Here is a 20083-nt window from a genome sequence, read left to right as displayed (position 1 = left end):
AGATGCGAGGAATTTCTGAGGGGTTGTTAAGAAAATGGAATAAAGTGAAGACTTTTGCAAATATCCCAAAGCAAACTAGCTTCTGTGCTCTCTGTTTCGTGAGGCAGTGTGATTGCAAGAGCTAGCAGAACAAGTAAATGCTTCTTGGATGATCTGACAGCTATGGTATTCTCTGTTCCTAAACTTCCTAATAAAACAATCTAAAGAGCAATTTCATAAAAACTAAGTCTGGTTCCAAAAGACATGCAAGGGTTATGTTTTGTTTGAATTCAATAGGGCTGCACTTAATACTATCCATTATAGAATCATAGAATCATTAAGGTTGGAAAAGACCTTTAAGATCATCAAGTCCAACTGTCAACTCAGCACCACCACCATGTTCAGCATTAAACCATGTCCTCGGGTACCATATCCAAAGGTTTTTTGAACACTTTCAAGGATGCTTGACTGCTAAAAGTATGTTTATGAGAAATTTAGCATTTGAAGGAAAGAAAGATTAGTTAATTTGGTCCTTGCCCTGTAGAATGGAGCTTTGGATATTACTATGTGGTTACACATTTGCATTAAATCACTATCTTCCCTCTGCTGAGCCTTCCCCTAGGAAGTGTTGAAGCACACCATCTGCCAGAAATGATCACTTCAAGTTTTCATGCTAATTAAAGCCTTAAAACGAAGTTGACATTAATTTACACTGGCTGTTTCATGTTATACAGGAGGTTTGTGAATATTCCTCATTTAATTCCTGTTTACTGTCTTTCCCATAGCCATTTCATCTGCTTGTACTTGCAAAGACAGATTTTTTATTCAAATTCCATTCTTTGTCTGTACAGACATTTGAAAAATGGAGTCACTGATAAGCAGTAGGGTTGTATTGTTCAAACTGGCTTGGAATCAAACTTTGTGCATTTCTTTAAATAATGTATAATGCCCTGAGTGCTTTGTTTTATCACTGTTTATGAGAGGTTCTGACCTAGCAGCTGGTCAGAATTAGATTTTTTTCCCCCTGTTTTTAGAGCTTTACTTTTAACTGTGTATGAATTTGAAGTGTGGAGTTCTAGCTACAGAGCTATAATTTTAATCTTTTCTTCTGTCTTGATTTTCTCTTTTCAAGCCCAGCAAATTCCTGGCTATGCTGTAAGTCCTGATTGTGATTGTAGTTACAATGCTACTTCTGTTTGTATTGATGTGGCCACAAACTACCCGTTTTTGTAGGTAAATGAGGCATAACAGCTTTTTTTTACTCTACCAAGGTCTCAAGCATGAACTGTTCATATTCAACTTTTTTTTTTTACATGGTTCAAGCATGTTAAAAAAGAAAAAATCAATCTGGTGGATATGGGGAGGGGTGGAGGAAAAGGTTTTGGTTAGCTTGATTCTTTCATTGAGGAAAGGGGCAGACCAGTAGCTCTGACATCTTCAAATGCTTGTTGAACCCTGTTGCAAAAGATCAAAATGTGACATATCACCAGTAAACTGAAGTGTATTTTATAGACTGACCCTAAGTATCTACATACAGATGCAAAGAACACAAATTCTGTCTGTTGTTCTGAAAGAATGTCCAACTGCATATTTAACTAGACTTCAGACTCTTACTTTGAGTACTGGTCAACAGACTTTTTTCCTCTTGTTTTCCTATGTCAGTTTTTTTCCCCGTTCTTTCAGATAAAGTGCTATCATCTGGCATTGGACTTTGTATTGCTGTAGCAGAGAGTTATTCTGTATGTAGAGTAGATTAGTTTATTTAGTCATTTAGGATGTTCTGTACTCTTCAAAATTTCTAATCTTCAAGGCTCTACATGTTTGGCTGGTTGATACTTGTGTACTTGTCTCATATAACTGTCCAGGAAAAAATACAAATACGTTCAATTTTAACCTTGACTGGTAGCACTGATGACATTAATAGGGTAACTTCATCAGCATAAAGCTAAGCAGGCTCACTGTCCTCTGCAGGACCTTGTCCTTGGAGGGCAGTACATTTGGAATTTAGCAAGGTTTGGAATAAATTTGGAATCTATTATTGAAGTATAAAGCTATTAAGGACTGAATTCTGGGTTCTTGAAACTTTTCCTTTTCTCTTAGTGATATTACCACAATAGATGAGGCCTTCTGAAGTCCTTGAATTGAGAGTTGATTTATAAGGGAGAAGAGTTGGCAAGGCAGTACTTGGTGAGGAGCACACTGTTCAGGGATTTGCTTTTTCCTTGTCAGAATTTGCAGCCTGTTTTATCTCCAGATGCTGCAAATTCTGGTTTTCTTTGGGTTTTGAGAATGGGGTGGATCAGGTATTTATACAGCATTTATTTTGTTCTAACTAGTGATTTCAAAGATGTTATTTGTTGGATAATTTTAATTTGAATGTGTTACTGTCTTATATTAATTCTTTGTGTACACTTACAGCAAATGGTTAGGTGCACTTTGAAAATCAAATTAAAAATAATTTTTTATCAAGATTTTAATATATCAAGTAAAATAAGTATTTTATATGTTTCCCGTGTGGAGAAAAGTAAACAATACTGTTTGGTTTATAGAATGCAAGGTAGTCTTTCAGGTATGAAAATATTTGCAAGATTAACAGGAAGAAGATGAATACCTTTGGCTCCCTCTAAATTTCAGGGTAAGGTGGGGAGGAAATTTTTAGAAAACCACAGAATTTTTAAGTAAAAGTAGTTATGGTTTTGCTCTAATACCTGAATCTACCTCTTAGTGTGTGTTGATTTCAGAAAATCCTGAACCAAACTGTGAGTTTGTGGTTGTGTTTCTTTAACAGGAGTAAGACAAGTGTGTTGAATTTGGGGCTACTGAATATCTTGTTGACTTCTTCCGTGCACAGCTAAGTGGATTTCTAAAAGGAAGAGATCCTTAGATGTTGCCAATACTTCATGCTTTTTGTCACAGGTGCACCTGCAGATCTGACCTCTGCTGTCCTAGAGGTGGAGCAGAGGACATCTACTGAAGCGGTAGATGTTTGGGGTAGAAGGGATACTGTGTTGTATAAGTAGAGAATAGCTGATGTTATCTGCTTACATTCAGTACCAGATTCTCTTATCCTTTAACTCTGGGGTTTATTTCTGTTTTGACTTGTCTGCCTTTTCTTTTTAGCCCTTCTGTCCATTGTTGGGTTCAGATTCTTCTGTTGTGAAGTTCTACTTTACCCTTTTGTTCCCATTTGATGCTGACATCCTCTGTCTTTGCTTAGTGGACATAGACCTGCAGAACAGAAGCTGCACTTCTTGATTTTTATGGGGATTTTTGAAAACTGGCTACAGGTGACAGTATTGGAAACCTGCCTCTGCGGGATTTTGGGAGAGGGAAATGAGAGAAACAGGACAAAATGTCTCAAAAAGAGAGACCATCTCTCCAGTTTTGAAGATGAATTAAACCACAGTCCTTCAGCTTCTCAGCAGAGGAACTGAAGCACTGTATGGGATGGGCACAGTTGTATCATTGTTTGAAATTAATTGTGGGATCAGGACCTTTCTGTTAATGAATGACTTACTAGGGAAACTTGAGTCCAAATTCCTCAAAAGCCCCAGTCAAAACTAGTTGATGTTATTTTTCAAAAACTTCCTAAAAACTTCTGTCTTTTCAGGCTATTTCCTCTTTGAGCAGAGGACACTCTATGTAGTGGAAATTTCTTGAATTACTACTTCCATCATACCCAGAGTTCCTCTCCTAGCTCTGCTGTTTCCTGGTCTCTTTTGTAAAGATTACGGAGCACCCTATTCACTTGTACCAGGTGCTATATTGCTTCCTCAGCTTGCCTCTTTTCCACATGTGACCATTTATTTTCGTTTTCGCTCCTTTTATCCTTTAAATAGTAGTTAAATGTTACATAGGGGAATATATTCCTAATGCTTACTTGCAATATCTAATGCAGGGAGACTTCTGATGGAACGAGCTTTTTAAACTGAGGTAAGGGAATAGACAGTGAGGGCAATTCTTCCTCCCTCCATCATCTTCTTCAGTACTAAAGCAAAGGATTAACATTCCTGTGCTTCAGTCCAAATACACATTCCTGAAAGACATGTCAGCCAGGTGAAAAAAACCATACTTTGTGAATAAACTGTACCTACACTTAGATGAATTTCAGATGAATTGATGGAGACTGTGATTCTACAGAACGTTTGTCAGTGTATTCATTTCACAAGGTTACATTGATTTTGAACACTTAAAATTTTGTGGAACTGGATTTTGAATAACTGCACAGCAAGTAAAGCACTGACTATAAAGAGTTACCAGCTGAAGGTATAGTCAACAGGCAACAGCACAAATATAAACAAGTTTGTAGAAACAGTGACTGTTTTGGATAAGCAATAGTCTTGCTGCCCAACCACGACTTTCACAGCATGGGTCTTGGGATAGAAGATTTAAGAAGGGCTTTGAAGGACAGAGTAATCCTAAATGTTAAGGAAAATGGAGGAAAAAGAATGCAGGTGCCTAGTCTGAGCTTTTGAACAAATTGTAGAGACCAGCATTGTATGTGGCGCAGAAACAGAAATTCTTTCAGAAGAAGGTAGAAGAAATGGTGTACATTTTTCAGCTTCATTAGGTAAAATGGAGCAGGTTGGAGGGATGCAGACTGAAGTGGTTAGAGTAAATGACCGGGGCATTCTGAACAGATAGGAGTAAATTGAGATTTCATTTAATTCAAGGAAAAATACGTTGTATCTTTTCTTGAGGTTTAATTACTGAAGAGTCCCTACTGTTCTCGTGTGAACTGCAGGTCATTACACAGTTAGTCATAGCAGTTTGCACTTGTTTCCACTGGTGTTTGAATGAGTCATGTCCATGGTGCTGTGCAGCTGTAGATGGAAGGGTGGAATGCCCTTAGGAATGTAGTAGGAGTGTGTGTGTGGAGCAGAAGCTACTGGGGGATAAAATCACTGGGTCTTTTACTCTAGTTTACAGTACAAATAACATCAGTCTGCACTGCATATACTTAAACACACCATGTCCAGCATGCTCAAACTTGCACCTTCATACTTAAGTAGCAGTGTATTTCAAAAATCTACATAGATGGAGAGATTTCAAAGACACAAATCGAAGAAGGCATTTGATCCCATCTGGTCATTTTATAGCAGTTGTGTCTGTGTTAGCAGCCATGCAACAGCTTGGTACATTTTCGGTTTCTCAGGCTCCCCTTGAGCCTCTATTGTCTTTACTCATATTTGGCATTGGCACCATTGGCATTGGAACTATTGAGTAGTTCTCGTGATCACTCTTTCCGTGTGGTAGAAAGGAGATGCTTTTGAAAATGTCTTCAGCAAAGGTCACTTTAAACAAGCGAACATATTTTCATGCATCAGGTACTGGCAGCGTGTCCTGATGTTTTTCCCACAAGTACATTTTTATAAAAGCGTGAAGTAGCACAAGGCTGCTTCAGGGCCATTCAGCAGTTTTCACCACTATAAGAATATCTATGCGGGGAGTTGAATGATAGTGAGGATTTGGGCATCTCTGATACTGTTGTATCTGTGCTTAAACTTCATTAAAGTTATCACCTAATAACTTTAGCTAATTTATAATTGTAGCTGACATGTCTATGAAGATGCCACAGGCCTGGAAGAAACTGGTGCTTAATATGGCTTAGTCTGTGAAGGTCTGCGTTTTGCAGGATTCTTTACAGCAACAACGATGTGAGGAGGTAATATCCAGTGTTAGTAGAAAGGTGGAGGTTTTTGTAAAATCAACAGCTAAAGATTACAGATATCTGCTTAAAGGTTCTTTATTGAAGCAATGCTGTAGAGAACTATTGGCCAAACGTGAAAGTCTGAAAAATAGACTGTGTCTCAGTTGCTGAGGTTCTGGATATTCTCCTGCACCCACTGAACTGAATAATTTATTTTGGGGTTGAACTCCGGGATTTGGCTTTTCAGTTACAGCATTGGTTATCAGTACATGAGAATTTTATAAAATATTTTAGAATAGTGAATAGTTACCTGGATGTTAAAGTTTTCTCTACCAAATTTTCATGATTTGTTGCTCATTCAAAATCCATGCAAGATATGAAGTTGGCAGTATGGCGGTATTTACTTTGTCATACTGGAAATATGATTCCAGTTGCTTACAGTGATTTTTTTTTCCTTTTAGCCAGTGGCTGTTGATGCTGACAACTTCAAAAGGCCTTTTTTTTAATCTTTTAGTTCTTCCTACACGTTTGACTGTCATTTAGAAGTGTTGGGAAATGGAAGAATAGCATCCAATACATGCAAATTCCATTCCCTTTTCTCATCTCAGTCAGCTTTAGCTGTATCTTGAAGGAGTTTACATACAGCGATAATCCCTGTTTTCTGAGAAGTTACATTGGTTCTCACAGTGATCAAAGGTATCAGTACTTGCTCATAGGTAGTCAATTCCAACCAGTATGACACTAAGCTCTTCATTGTTGCAAAAAAAATGTTGCTATGGGAAGAAGGAGGAGAAGAGGGAAGCAAAAGCACAACTCCACATTTTCTGTTGTCTTGTCTTCATCTTTTTTTGAGGTTGCTGAAGCTCCACTCTTGACTTGCAAGCTCTGTATATTTTTTTGGCAGTGTAAACAAGAAACCCATATGCGAAAAAAAAAGTGCATAATTCTAATAAGAGTCTTGACGCTGGACGGAAAAGAAATTGAGATGATTTTCAAGGATTACTAGAGAGAGATTAAAGGGTTGTGTGACTGCAAGATGAGCCAGCAGAGAAAAAGGTGATGTCAGATGTCAGTCTCTAGAGAGACTGTTTCTGGCTAGGAAAAGCTCAGAATCATGAAGGTTCAGATTGTGATGACTGCTTTCTTTTAGTGATCAGTTACTATTGGAGGAGTATTTATACTGCTAGAGTTTCCACACAGACTTGTACATGTAAAAGAGAGTGAAGAGAGGATTTACACTACTCAGGAGAATGACTTAATTACATGTATCAAGTCAGGTGCTTTTTTTCTTCTTTTTTATTACTATGAGCAGTAAAGTGCTGGAAAGGGATTTTGTTTTGTCATGAAATGAGGTTATAGTCTGGCAGCAATATGAATACCCAAAATAGATGTGGTAGTGTGTTTGCATCCCTTAAATTTCTTTCTGTGACATAATGAGTATGAAAAGAGCATGAAGCCAATACTGTGTGTCCTACTGCATACTTACCCAGCACCTTGGCTTGAGGTGTTCTGAAAACTTCTCTATTCCAGGTGACAGACATCTTTCTGTATTAAATATGCTTTTTTTTCTGAATGGAAGTAGGTCTTATCTGATTATTACGCATCCAAAATGTGAAATAAAATCCAATCCATGAACCCACAGTTTACACAGTACTGGTTGACTTCTGTGCAGATTCTAATACATGAATGTTGTGGGTAAACAGGTGCAAATGAATACAGCTGTAAAGTCAAGCATACTATGAAGATAAACATTAGCATTACTTGAAAGGTAATAAAATCTGATGAAAGATGGAGAACATATTATTATTGAATCAAACCTTCAGTTGAATTGATTTTGAGAGATGGTAGAAACAGTATCTGTCTTCAGATCTGCTAGTTATCTGAAAATATTAATTTTTTTTCTGCAGATAATTTAATACAAGAAGGGAGAATGTGGGTTCACCATTTTTTATTAAGATTCCTTGAGAGAGAAAATGGAAAAGACATGCTTTATATTTTTTTTAAAGTTCATGACGTTCCTTCACGGGGAGCATATGGCATAAAGAAGCACATCATCACTGCTAACAGAGAGCTGAGATTCAGGAGTTAGTTTTATTTTGTTGGATTCTAGTTATTTGAGCTAACTGCTTAACCTGGTTTTTTGCATATAATGTATGATGGTATTGTGGTGGCATCTAATGAAAGGAAAATGAGGTAGTTAATTTTTACCCTTAGTTGCTACACATCAGTTAAAGTTACCATCCCTCGAAAATAACTTCAAAAAATTAGCACAAAATGAAGGCTTAGATAGCAAGGGCAGATGGGGAGAGAGAGGGGTAGATCCTGCTTGGAGACAGGTATCTGAGGTGAACATCTTTCTATATGGCCTGTACTTGTGATGAATTGCAGGGTTTCATACATTTTGTTGTTGACCAGCTTACCAGATAAAATATTATAGTACTTGTGAAAATACTCGTTACACCATCCATTTCCTAAACCCAAAAATTTTCAAAGCACTTCTGTTGTGTGGATACTGAAGGAAATGTAGGTCACTTCTTTCCCCACTCTCTTCTGGATTTCCTGCTTTATGTAGCAGTAAATAAACTGTTTGGTCTTAAAGCTTTTCTACTTCTTTCATTTTGCTTTGGCTTGGTCTGTCCTAAGGATCATTTGCCTTGTACCAGGTGGTGGGAACAGTGGGATCTCTAGCAAGGCTAGTCTGCAGCAGTGGAGGTTGTAAATGCAGCCCATAACAAAACGTGCTCGCTGACAAAGTGAGCAGGTTTGTTCTTTTAGAGTGTGTTGTACATGCAGTGCTGGTAGACCCTTTGTCCTGAAAGATTCCACAGGCAAGTGAAGAACTAAACTGCAAAGTTTTTCAAAAGCACTTGGTACTGGCACAGCTTCCCACGGATCATTTGAATGTGAGAAGAATTCAACCATGCTTAATGACTTTGTCGAACTGATTTAGAATGGGATTTTTTTTTCCAGTCAAATTGCAAAGTGTTGAGAATGAAAATGGGTCTTCTGTTTAGGAACTTCCTTTTGTTTTTCCTCTGTGCTTCACCCCTGTTTTCTCTGGTATACTTGTACATATTTTACGTTCATACAGTTACCAAATTGCCCCTTCTTTGTATATTGAATAGGAAAAAGTTTAAAATGGTCCAACTTCTATTTCCATTGCATTTTCCAACTTTTTTTTTTTTTTAACTAAGCTGAGAATGAAACTTGATCCTTGATAAATATTGGGATAATGTGAAACAGTAACATATGAGACAGCCTGAACAGCCGAGTACCATCATTTTTTGGCCAGGGCTAAGAGGTGGGAAGGCTGAGTTTTGCCTCTGTATAGATGTTCTGGATTAACAGCTGTTAGGGAACCAGGCTAAAAACTGAGTATAAAATAATAACATAGTTTCAGATCACGTGCAATTACATTCAAAACAACACAGGGAATTTAGAGACTGTTCTCTGGATTAATTCATTCCAGTGTAACCCAATTTCTACATTTCTGAAGCTGCCTATTAGGTTTCCAGTGTTACATCATTGTAACAACTTTCACCAAGCAGGGTTCTGGTTCTAAATGTATAGGGTATGTGTTGTCCATGTGGCAAACTTGGTTGCTTTAACAAGTGCCTGATCCCTCTGTAAGTTTGCGTGTTTTTCTTTGTGCCTGTTGTATATTTGTATTTAAGGCCAACATCAAATATGTCATCCCAGGTTTTGTAGCAAACATCCAGTCATGTACTGCAAACTCTGACCTGCTAGTTCTCAAACAAATATACAAAGTGCTTTGAAATAGAAATAAACATATATTTTGTGTAAATAGTTGTAATTGATCGCAAAGCTCTTCATTTAGGCTTCTGTGCCCTTTGCCATCTGCCTGTATAGAAAACCTGTGATGAGAGCTTTTCTTTTTAAATTAGGGCAGTGGCTTTCAAATGATTGTAATGCTGAATTGGTGATAACTTTGAGAACTTTGTATATATAAAAAGTGAATGTGTTACTTTCTATTTTCTGTTAGCAGTGCCCTCTCACTATCAGCAGCAGTAGCTTAAATGGGAAGACAAACAAGCAAAGAAATACATTCAGAATTCATTGAGGGAGCTCTCTTAAATTTATTTCAGATAATTTAGGTGGCATGTGTTTCAGCCATCTGTTGAAATTGCAAGATTGTTTTTTATTTGCTTAAAATGGTATAATTAACTTTATTCCCCAAATTAATTACTATTAGCTCTACTACCTGTTCTTCTAGAAGAAATGGATGATTTATATATTTGTTAAAAGATAGATAGCATAAGCCATGTAGCTCTAACACACATCTTTTAATGAAGATTTTAATGTGACCTAGTAGGTCTGTAGCTCATATGAACGCATCTCCAGTATGAAGTTATATTTGGACTCACCATTTTTTTTGTTTGTTTTTCTGTCCTGTCTTCCTCTCTCCTTGCCCCATTTTCTTACAGAGATCAGAATATTCTGGATCCTACTTTGGAATATGTTAAGGTAAGGTACAATTTCTTACTCTCAAAATATTTTATTTGGTGTATATACTCAGCACTGCCAGAGCATTTCCAGTCGTTTGTAGTTAACTAGTGCAGCTGTCTGTCTTTTGCTACAGAGATACTGATTATACATGTCACACTGTTTCCTTAGTGCTTCAATGAAATACTTGTGGGAATTGTGCTTTGGGGGTAGGTTATATTTTTATATTGGGGCTTCTTTACAGTTATGTGGTGACTACCTAAATTTTTGCTTTTGTTAACAGATTAAAAGAATCTGCATGTGTTGCTTATGGATTTCTGGGGAAGTAAAGGAACATATCTGAAAGTAGCATAAAAATGTCAGGTTCAGGTTTATGGTTTTAGCAATACAATTACTAACATTATGGTTAAAAATTCACTTCTGGTTCAAAAAGTAACTGGAATCCTGGAAAAATTGTGAGTTCTGTTTTCCTTTTGTACAAGATCAGAGTGTGTACTTTGTTAGAGTAAATAAAAAATACTCTGGAGCATTCATAAATTTTGTTCAAAAATCAGCCCTGGATTTGCAGTATAGAAACTTTGGAAGAAGCCTTAGGGTTGTGATTCTGTACTGGCGATCTCTTGTAATGCTGTAATTTCTGCTGAATTAGCATCTTTCAACATGTTTAAGTGAATATTGTTTCTCAGAACCTTGCAAGAATCTGGCTTATACATCATGTCTCTCAACAACAAGCTTCTCTAATTGTTGAGCTTTGTTCCCTGTCTTTTAGAAGTTTTCTGAGAAGTGTGAGATAAACACAGGTTATCCTTAACATAGGATATTTCTGTAGCTATTCATGCAAGTCTGAATTTCTCAGACACCCAAATTTCTGCTACAGGTTAGAGTTCAGGAGAGGAAGAGACTGAGGAGAGCCAGTCTGGGTTTTGCAGCTGGAATTCCCTCTGTGGATGTTCATAGTTGAGGGAAATGGAGATGTGCCCAATCTTAGGGTTCAGACTGATTGAAGAAGAAAGCTAGGAGAATGTGTTGATAGGGGATTGTCACAGGAAAGTGCTGAGAATTAATTCATCTGAAAGTGTCAGGGTCATCTGCTGTACTTTCTGCTTAGGGTTGGGATGGATCTGGGAAGTAGGGTTTCAAAGAAGAGGAGGGGAAGAGCAGAACACAAAGGTCCATGGAAAAGTGACTGCTGGAGGACTCTCAGAACAGCTGCTGGATTTCTGCTCTAAACAACCTCACTGTTGTGAGGTCCCTGGCCTCAATCCCAGCCTAAAGTTGGGATATGGGAAAGTAGCAGAGACAGAGAAGGCCAAAAGCCTTCTCAAGAGTGCTGTAGAAGAGGGGGTGCCAGAGGCAACAATGTGGTGGACATGTTAATTGCTCTATTTTATTTACTATGTGTCTTGCACTATGCTGTACAGAGTATGTTGTTACAGTTTTAATAATATGACCAAGTAGAAGGCAGAGGTATCATGCGCCAATTCATCAATATGTGTGTCTTGTCTTGTTGCAGCAAGTTCTGTATTATAAATGTGGTTTCTGATCTTTTCAACTTTTCTAGTAGAAGCTTGTCTTGGACTCTTGTCAATAGCAGTGGTGCTAAGCTTAGTTATTAAAACTTTGATGTTGAGGAAGAAAGCTGGAGGAAAAGAGACATATGAGGGAGAACATAAGGGTTGCTTATCCTCTTCTCTTCCTCCTTTTTCAGTTTTTCTTGTCTATATTTGTATCTTCAGTGAACTGTGAGTTTGGACCATAGTTCAATGATATTATAACAGGAATTCTAGACAAGAAATCTCAAACTACAACTTGGAAAAATATGCAGAAATTGTTTTCTAATAAATATAACTCCCCCAAACACTTTTTTGTCTTTCAAAGTCTGGGTTACTAACAAAACTGATTCCAGAAATGTGTTCTTACACAGAAAATGATCATAATTAAAGGAAGACTCTCATCAATAATTTATTATCAGTTAACTCTAACTGTAAAAGATGTGCCTGAATTCATACTAACAGGATCTTGGACTCCCTTTGTTGGCTCAAGTTTCAGCAAGTATGTGTTCATTGTCTTCTATAACTTACCTTATGTTAACTATTATATTAATGTTTATACATTTTCCAGATCCTTGAATAAATTTTAATGGCAGTGTTAAGTCAGGTATAAACTGCAGAACACTAACCTACTCATGCTGAAAAAATAGATTTCTGTAGCATCTGACAATGTTTATACCACTGTTGCCATTTGCACAAGTCTCTTTGATATATAGTCTGTGCATATGTAGTTTGAACAAGCAGGTGGGCTTTGACAGATGTTGTTTAAGTGGCGAAAAAAATGCCTTTAAGTGAAGAAGAGATAGTAAGAGAAGAGGGAGAAACAAGAGCACTTTTGGGAACCATATTTTGCTGATTTAGGATACTGAAGTTCTGAGCGACAGATTTATATTTCTGATGCACAGGAAAATATAGTTAGGATTGTCTCTGAACAGAAAACTGTCAATTTACTGACTGGAAACATAAACTTGAGCGTGAAGCACATATGATGTACCAGTCATACGTAAGAACTAATGCTGAAACTAATTGTACACAGTCATGATACAGATTCTATTCAAACTGTAAAGAGAAGAGAGACTTTGGATTAATTTGCCTTGTTAAAAATTGCATTATCCTGAAAGTAATACATGGCACAAATTTAAGTTGTACTGCTGGTGCAGTACAAAACTACATTTGGCTGCTGGTGAGTCTACCCAGGAGTTACAATCCTGACAAACAAACTGTACTGTCAGGCCTTGAGGGCACTCGTTTCTAAGTGTCCTGGACAGCCTCACTTAGGACCTCCACCCACACCCACCCAGCAAAGGCTCCACCAGGCTGGAGCCTTCAAACCCAAGTTGTTTAGGAGGTGTGCTTACCCCAGTCCTGTTTCTCAAGTGCTGCGTGGGAAGCCCTGGACGGACCTTAGACCTGGCCTGTTACCCGTCTTGCCTGAGGCTCACTGGAATGTGATAGGACCTGTTGTGTCATCACCCTGCTCACCTTGCTTGCATCTTGGTGCTGTGGGACTGCACCTTGTTGGTGAGCACTTTGGCCACCCTGTGCCCCCAGATCACCATTCCTTAGGGAGCAGCCCCACTCCTGTTGCTCCCTGACACACTAATTGTAGGCGACTGTTTTGAAAGATCAAATGTGATCAAATAGACGCCATTCTCATAACTGATCCACTTTATCAGGCTGCGCAGTCATACCTATTCTCTTTCAAGGCAAGCAGCTAGTTTTAAACTAGCTAGATTTAAAAAGTAATTTTACAAAACAAAGCTGGGCACAGAGCAGGCCCTGAAGCTTCATAGTTGCAAATTAGCACTGTTTCTGCAGTGATGCAAACATGCTACTGGAGTTTCTGGAGTCCCATAAAAAAGATAATACTTGTTTAGAATGTGCTCCTGCTGGGGAATGATCAGCACCTCTTCAAAACTTGACTCTGCTGTAAATAGAATGTGGAGAATTCATTCAAGCTTGAGGAAGAGTAACATGGTTCTGGTTTTGATTCAGTGTGCTGGTTCACAGTGAAAAGTATATCATCATGTTTGTTGTGGCAGTAATGACTACAAACAGAGAAACTCATGGTAAACTTTGAAGCTGAGTGCATCAATTTGCTTTTTAACAAACCTTTCCTTGCTGGAATCTGGTGACTCAAAGTAATACAAATAAATCCTTGTATTCAGAAATACTCTGAACAGAGGAAAGGCAAAAAAACCTGGTTTTTCTGCTGTCTTGTTCTGTTCAAGATACAAGACAGAAAAGCACTAGTTATACTGCACTTTTTTTTTTTGAGAATTCTCTATAGATGCACTATGGTTTCTAATTCTGTAATCTAAATTACAGCTCACAAATGACAGTGTAGTTTACTACACCTTGAATATTGATGTATTGGTTCGTTCGATACATAAAGAGAGCTAATCGTGCAAAAGCAAGTTCTAAGCGGGAGGAAAAAAATACTGATTTGCTGGAGTCGGAGTACTGAAGTGTCCATATGGCTTCAGCCCTTCCTTTGTCTTTACAGTGCTGCTGAAACCATGGTCACAGTTAAATGGCTCTTTCAAAAAAACCTTTTATGGTAGAAGTGAAAACAGGCCAGACTGCTTTGAGTCAGGCTGCTACCCATGTCATGAAAGAGATTTAGGGACACAATAGCACGTTGTACATTCTGTGAGATTTTTACAAGTTTTATGAGCCAAATAATAGATCCATTGGTAGTCTCTGCAGGTTCTTCCCACACCCTGGGTCTACACATCCACAGAACAGACTCCTGCAGCAGGGGAGAAAGAATCAAGTGCTTGCAGATTTGAGTGTGTCAGAGAACTTTTTGTGAGTCGTTTTGATCAAATTCATATGAACTAAAGATAGCTTTCTGTCCCATTCCTATTCACTATAAATACTTTAGGTTCTTTTTATAGAAGTCTGTGCTGTAATCATTGAAGCTATATCAGGGCAAAAAGAAAAAAAAAACAACTAGATTTCTCTCTTCCTTTCATGGAAACCTTTCGAGCATTTCCCGTGGAAATAGTACTTAATAATTACAGAAATACATATCAGTGATGAGTTGATGAGTATTTCTATGGCCTGAGGTTTTAGAGTTGTATTTTAATCCATTAGTGGAAATTTACAAAATTTATGACTGATTGTCTGCTCAGCATGGTCATGAGGGAAGTTTATATTTAGATTTGGACTTGGAAAAACCGTTGCTGCCCTAAGGAAGTTACAGCTGCAGAAAAACATTCTCTTGTGAAGTTCTGCTGAAGGATTGTTGTTTGTCTCAGCCCCATGGTGTTCATTTTTTCCCTATTTTTACAGCTTCTTGATTTTGTTAGAAAGCAAACTGTCATAAAAGTTACCGTCATTTATCATGGCTTTGGTTAATGCAAGTGAAAATAAAATTTTGATGACATTCCAGGTTGTTGATCATTATCTGTAGCTTTGCAAGATAGGACAATGTTTTGTGGGTTCAATTCAACTTTAGGGAACTTGGATCAGGTGATGAGGTTTATTGATGCACAGTTTGTGTAGTTAATTGCACAAATTCATAATATTGTCGATGCCAATATGTGTGGGTGTTTGACTCTCGTTGTTCTTTTGGCTATGCCAAGAAGATACCATGGGAAGAGAATTACCAAAAGTAAAGTTTTTATGTGTGTATGTGTATTTGGGAAAGGTTGGGAAAAAATCTGTGTCAGCATGACAAGTAGCCACAGTTTGGGAAACAATTCTTCCTGATGACAATGAAATTACATTGCAAGCAGCCTTTTTTAGATGTGGAAATACATTAGAGAAATCCCCGCCTCAATGGAAAAGTTGCCAACTGCAGTATATTCCTGTTCATGCCTCATATCGCTCTCCTGCGGAGACTTGCCTGTTGAGATGCGAGTTGTGACTTGTGAGCAGAAAGTCTGTGGGGTTTCTGTGTTGTCTGACAGTGTCGTGCATAAAGTACCTGAGCTAGGAGGAATGCCTGACACTAAGGCACCACGCCATCAGGAGGTTCTTTTTGAATCCTTATGGTAGTTTGGGGATTTTTTTTCCCCCACTTTTTGCAACTGCAGCAAGAGCAACAGTATCACAGAAGGTGGGATTATCAGATGGAATGTATTTTGTTGAGGAGAAAAAGAGTATGCCCATGTGACTGACTTCGACTTTACACATCTCTTTGTCATTACAGATTTGTCATCCAACTCAAAGATCATCAACGCTGTCAGTAATGTTTCAGTCAGAGATACTTATTTTTATTTCATGTTTCTAGCTTAGCAGGAACTGAAGCTAAAATATCACAACCTCATTCCACAGCAGTTGCTTCTTGTATACAAACTGTGTAATTCAGAAATATAAGATTCTGTTAGAGCCGATCTGATGTTAAATACGTGTAATTTTCTGTCTGACAAAAACTTCCGCTTTGATTCTTGATGAGTGGTTGCTGGTTATACGCTGCCCTCTGCTGGAAAAGAAACACTAACTCGATATTTTTTTAATCAAGTAATGGCTGTTAAAATCACATTTCTCATAATAATTTCATTGTAACTTTCGTGGTTAAAACACTTTTGGAAGTTTGTTGCTTTTTTTCTCAAGAGGCCCATAATGGGGGGGAGTTTTTCCCCTCCTATCTGTCATTAAGTTACAGAAGTAGGTCTTGAGGGAACTTGAGAATTTTTTTTGTCAATGTGTCACTGAGATTGTTAGAATAGGTGTTCTGATTAGTCCAAAACCTCCAACAAAAGAGATTCCATAGCCTCCCAAGATAATCTATTCTGCCTTCCAAACCAAAGTAGTCTAATGGTCTTTTCATTGTTACTGAGGAAAAGTTTTTCCTAAAATGTGATATTTTGCACATAGAGGTGGGCTTTTTTGGTTGGTTGGTTTTTGTTTGGGTTGGGGTTTGTTGCCTTTTTTTTTTTTGTCCGTCTGTCTTCTCTTGGTTACCTTTATTTAATTTTTTAATGGGACAAGTTTTGGCTGTTGGAAGAAGTTGGACAAAGCATCTTGTCATTTACTTTTAATCCTATTCTGGTAACAGTAAAATTTCAGGTAGTAGAATTTTTTCTTCAGCCTTATACTGGGCTTGTTTCTTACAACTTGTGCCCTTTCTCTACCTAGAAAGGACAATGATATCTTTAAGTATGTATGATAATTATTCCTAAAATATCCTTATTTCATCAGCCAATTATAAAATGCAAAAAGACTTAAGAGGATACATGTGTAATTAAAATTTAGAAGCTCTCAAGTAGTTAATTCCCCTAAAATCAGGGTGAGAATCTTGCCCTGTTTATTTGGAGTTAAGGAAAACTTGTTTTATTTGATATAATGCAGTTATCCGTAATTAGTGATGGAATCTTACGCCCAAGTTTGAGTATTTTCTAATGTTGAATTCTGTTTGACCAACAGGCTCATCTCTGAAAATATGGTTGAGTCAGCAGTTCTGTAATCTATTGGGTGCAAAGTGATGATAAAATCTAAGCTGATGTTTGCAGTGAACTGTGCAGGAAGTGGGATTCTACAGCTCTGCAAGACAATGTACCCTCAGTGTACTGTCCTAGTTCATGTTTCCCTAGTAGAGAGAATCCAAGTTAGCTTATTACTGTTTGGAGCTTTTTGCTGTTTCCCAGCCCCCAATTCCTGAATGACCTTATTAGCTTTAAGATCTGTAGTGGGGTTTTTGATGGATGGGTTTTTTTCTTTTTCCTTCGTCGGGGTTTTTGTTTGTGGGTTTGTTGGGGTTTTTTTAGCATATTGGGAGGAGGGATTTTTTTTTCTTTGTGAATGATAATCCTTATATGAATTAAGTCCAGTGGAGAGTGGCTTTCTAATTATTCTGACCTTTATTGTAAAGTCTTTTAGCTGTGGCTCTTGCATTCCCTTCTCCTGATGCTGAAATGGAGTTTAGGATATTTATCTTATAGAACATCTTCTGTAGTGCTGAGTATGCTTTAGTAAATATAGAATGCAGATAATTCATAGAGCAGCAAGCATTCTCTCTGTTTAATGGTTAATCTTACATCGTGTCCTGTTGTGGATTTGACCCTGTTAATGTCTGTATTCTGCTTCTTCTATTATTACTCATTAACTCTTAAATGATGTTTGATCTGGAGTCATCAAAAGCCACTGCATGCACTGAGATTGCACCACGTTTTGAGTTGAAAACTATAAAATTATATAATTTGTACTTATTTCCTTGGCACCAGTAGTAATACCAGTGGCAGTAGCTACTTAGTTGACTTTTTCAGTCCCTTTGTTAGATGATCAGTAACTACTATCAAGTCTTGTTTGTAAGATGGCATAAGCTGGAATTCTTACACCTTACAGTTTTCTTCTATACACATGTGTGAGTAGGTCTGTATATATAGAAAATGTGTGAGTGCCACACATAATTTTATTTGTTTTCATGAGGTGTTTAACAGTTAATAACATCAAAGATCTGACTACAGTTTACCATCTTTTCTGTTCATCTTTTTGTAACTGTTGCTGAGCTGTGTCTCTTGGAATACTTATTTTTCTATTAATTTTGGGCTTTCAGGATTGTTCCACAGGAACTATGTTACTGATGATGTTGGATTCTTTCGTAGTTTAGAAGATGGACTGGGCCATGAAAATATTTATGTTTAACTCGTTCATGCAACACCGTACTAAAGTTGATCTTTCAGTGTCTATAAGCATATGAACCACAAGGGGGAGTGAGTATACAGTGTGTGGAAAGCAGATGATGATGATGATTATTATTATTATTAAGCATTTTGGGTCCTCTTACTGATAAAACCTAGGGACGTAAAGCTCCTAATCCCTCAGAGCTGTGTTAATAGATAATAATTAGAGTAAGACTGGAACATTGTGTGTGATCTGTACATCTTGCCTCTTTTTGGAGACACGCTGTTTAGATAGACTTTAGCCTATGGAGGTGCAGCAGAAGGAGCATTGGGACATTTCAGCTGTGATAACATCTGTTGATATGTGCTGTCAAAGGAACAGGTTGGTCTGACGTTTTTGTATGTCAGATACTTCTAGAAAATAAGAACATCTCCACACATAATGGAGTATAATGTTATGATGGCTGTCTAGAATACCCAGAGATAATTTGCCTCCATGTCCTCAAATCCTTGTGTTAATAAAACATAGAAAGGGACTTTTGAAAAGCTGAGCTCAGACAGAGCCTAAGTGACTTGTAAGCTTAATTTTTGAGTGCTACACATCCGAAATATACATTCTTTGGATAAAAGGAAAGTATTTTAGGGCATTCAAGAGTTTTAGATAAATAACTGATATTTTAAAATTGACCATTTACCCTGGCGAAGTAGCAGAATTTTTTCATCTTTGAATTCTATTTGAAATTGGTGTAAATCTCACACAAAAAGCACTTTACTTTGATAGGGCTGGTGGGGAGGCTTTCAAAAACAGAAGTCTGAAGTTAGCAATTGTTTTCTGTGTGAGAGAGAGCTCTTGTACGCTGACCACCAAAGCTAGTTCGACTAATGACAGCTAAGTCAGCAGGAAAGTATTAGCCATAAACTGTGAACTAATTCTGAACAAAATAGGAAATTCATGCCTTTTCAAAAACTTTTTATTTTCCCAATCTAAGGAATAAATTGAATTAAATACAGGTGGGACATAACAAAATTGTTTCCTGTTTGTACGTGGGTTGGCAAACAGTAGATGGAGCTCAAGAATATGTATGATAGTTTTTGGTAGGATCAGTAAAACCTGCTGGTGGATTCATAATAGTAAGTTGGCTAGTAGGAAAGCCAGACATACTGCCAGTTGACTTTGAGAAATCTGATCTTTTATAACTAGAGCATACAAATCTCAAAAGTATTTGGATGTCTTAAAGTGCAAATTAGAACCTAATAGGAAGCTCATAAGCAGATTGGGCGTTTATTTCTTGTAGCTGCCAATCTGGGTTTTTATATGAGGCAGATTTTCAAAGAGATTTATTCAAGCAGCAGTGTAAACTAAATAGATGCAAATTCTGTTTTCTCACTATTCCTGTACAACTGCAGTGTATTTCTGAGCCTGCCTCACAGAACCACGATAGAGAGGAGGAAGAAATTACACTGACCTCTCCCATACCACACCTGTGCAATGCAAACAAGTGGAATTACAACTGCAGATCTGTCTGTTGATTTATGTTTAGAAGCTGCACCAACAACAGCTTGCAGGAAGTGAGGTTATACAAGAGAACATGAAAGAGTCAGTTCTGTTAAGAATTGACACAGGAATGGTTCGACATGAGCTGGGTGGTGGGACTTCATGAACCTGTAAATGTTTGAGTTAGGAACAGATAAAAGTAAGCTACACTCTCTGACAGTGTTGTCATCCCCTTTTTTCCACTTATTCTACACTTTAAAAGGTGTTCAGCTGTAAACAGTTGGGCACTACCTGTATTTGGAGGCATCCCCCATGGAGTATTGTTAGAGGTCATGGGCCTTATCTGAAGGACTTAGTACAAAAACTAAATGGT

General features: G+C 37.6%; 1 protein-coding gene across 6 annotated transcripts in view; it reads left to right on the top strand.

The window, feature by feature from the left end:
* BCAR3 (BCAR3 adaptor protein, NSP family member) overlaps window positions 1-20083 on the top strand; it is a 91263-nt gene that overhangs the window by 46722 nt on the left and 24458 nt on the right. For all 6 annotated transcript variants that reach the window (XM_027712623.2, XM_027712633.1, XM_039383256.1 and 3 more), the window contains one exon: window positions 10075-10114. In XM_027712623.2, coding sequence (XP_027568424.1) covers window positions 10075-10114 — 40 coding nt within the window. The remainder of the gene's footprint in view (window positions 1-10074; window positions 10115-20083) is intronic.

The sequence above is a fragment of the Pipra filicauda genome, unplaced genomic scaffold (genome assembly GCF_003945595.2).
Source record: "Pipra filicauda isolate LSUMZ 115617 unplaced genomic scaffold, ASM394559v2 scaffold112_size3218982_pilon, whole genome shotgun sequence".
Lineage (NCBI taxonomy): Eukaryota > Metazoa > Chordata > Aves > Passeriformes > Pipridae > Pipra > Pipra filicauda.
The sequence above is the reverse complement of the archived record's forward strand: the minus strand, read 5'-3'. Positions and strand labels throughout refer to the sequence as shown.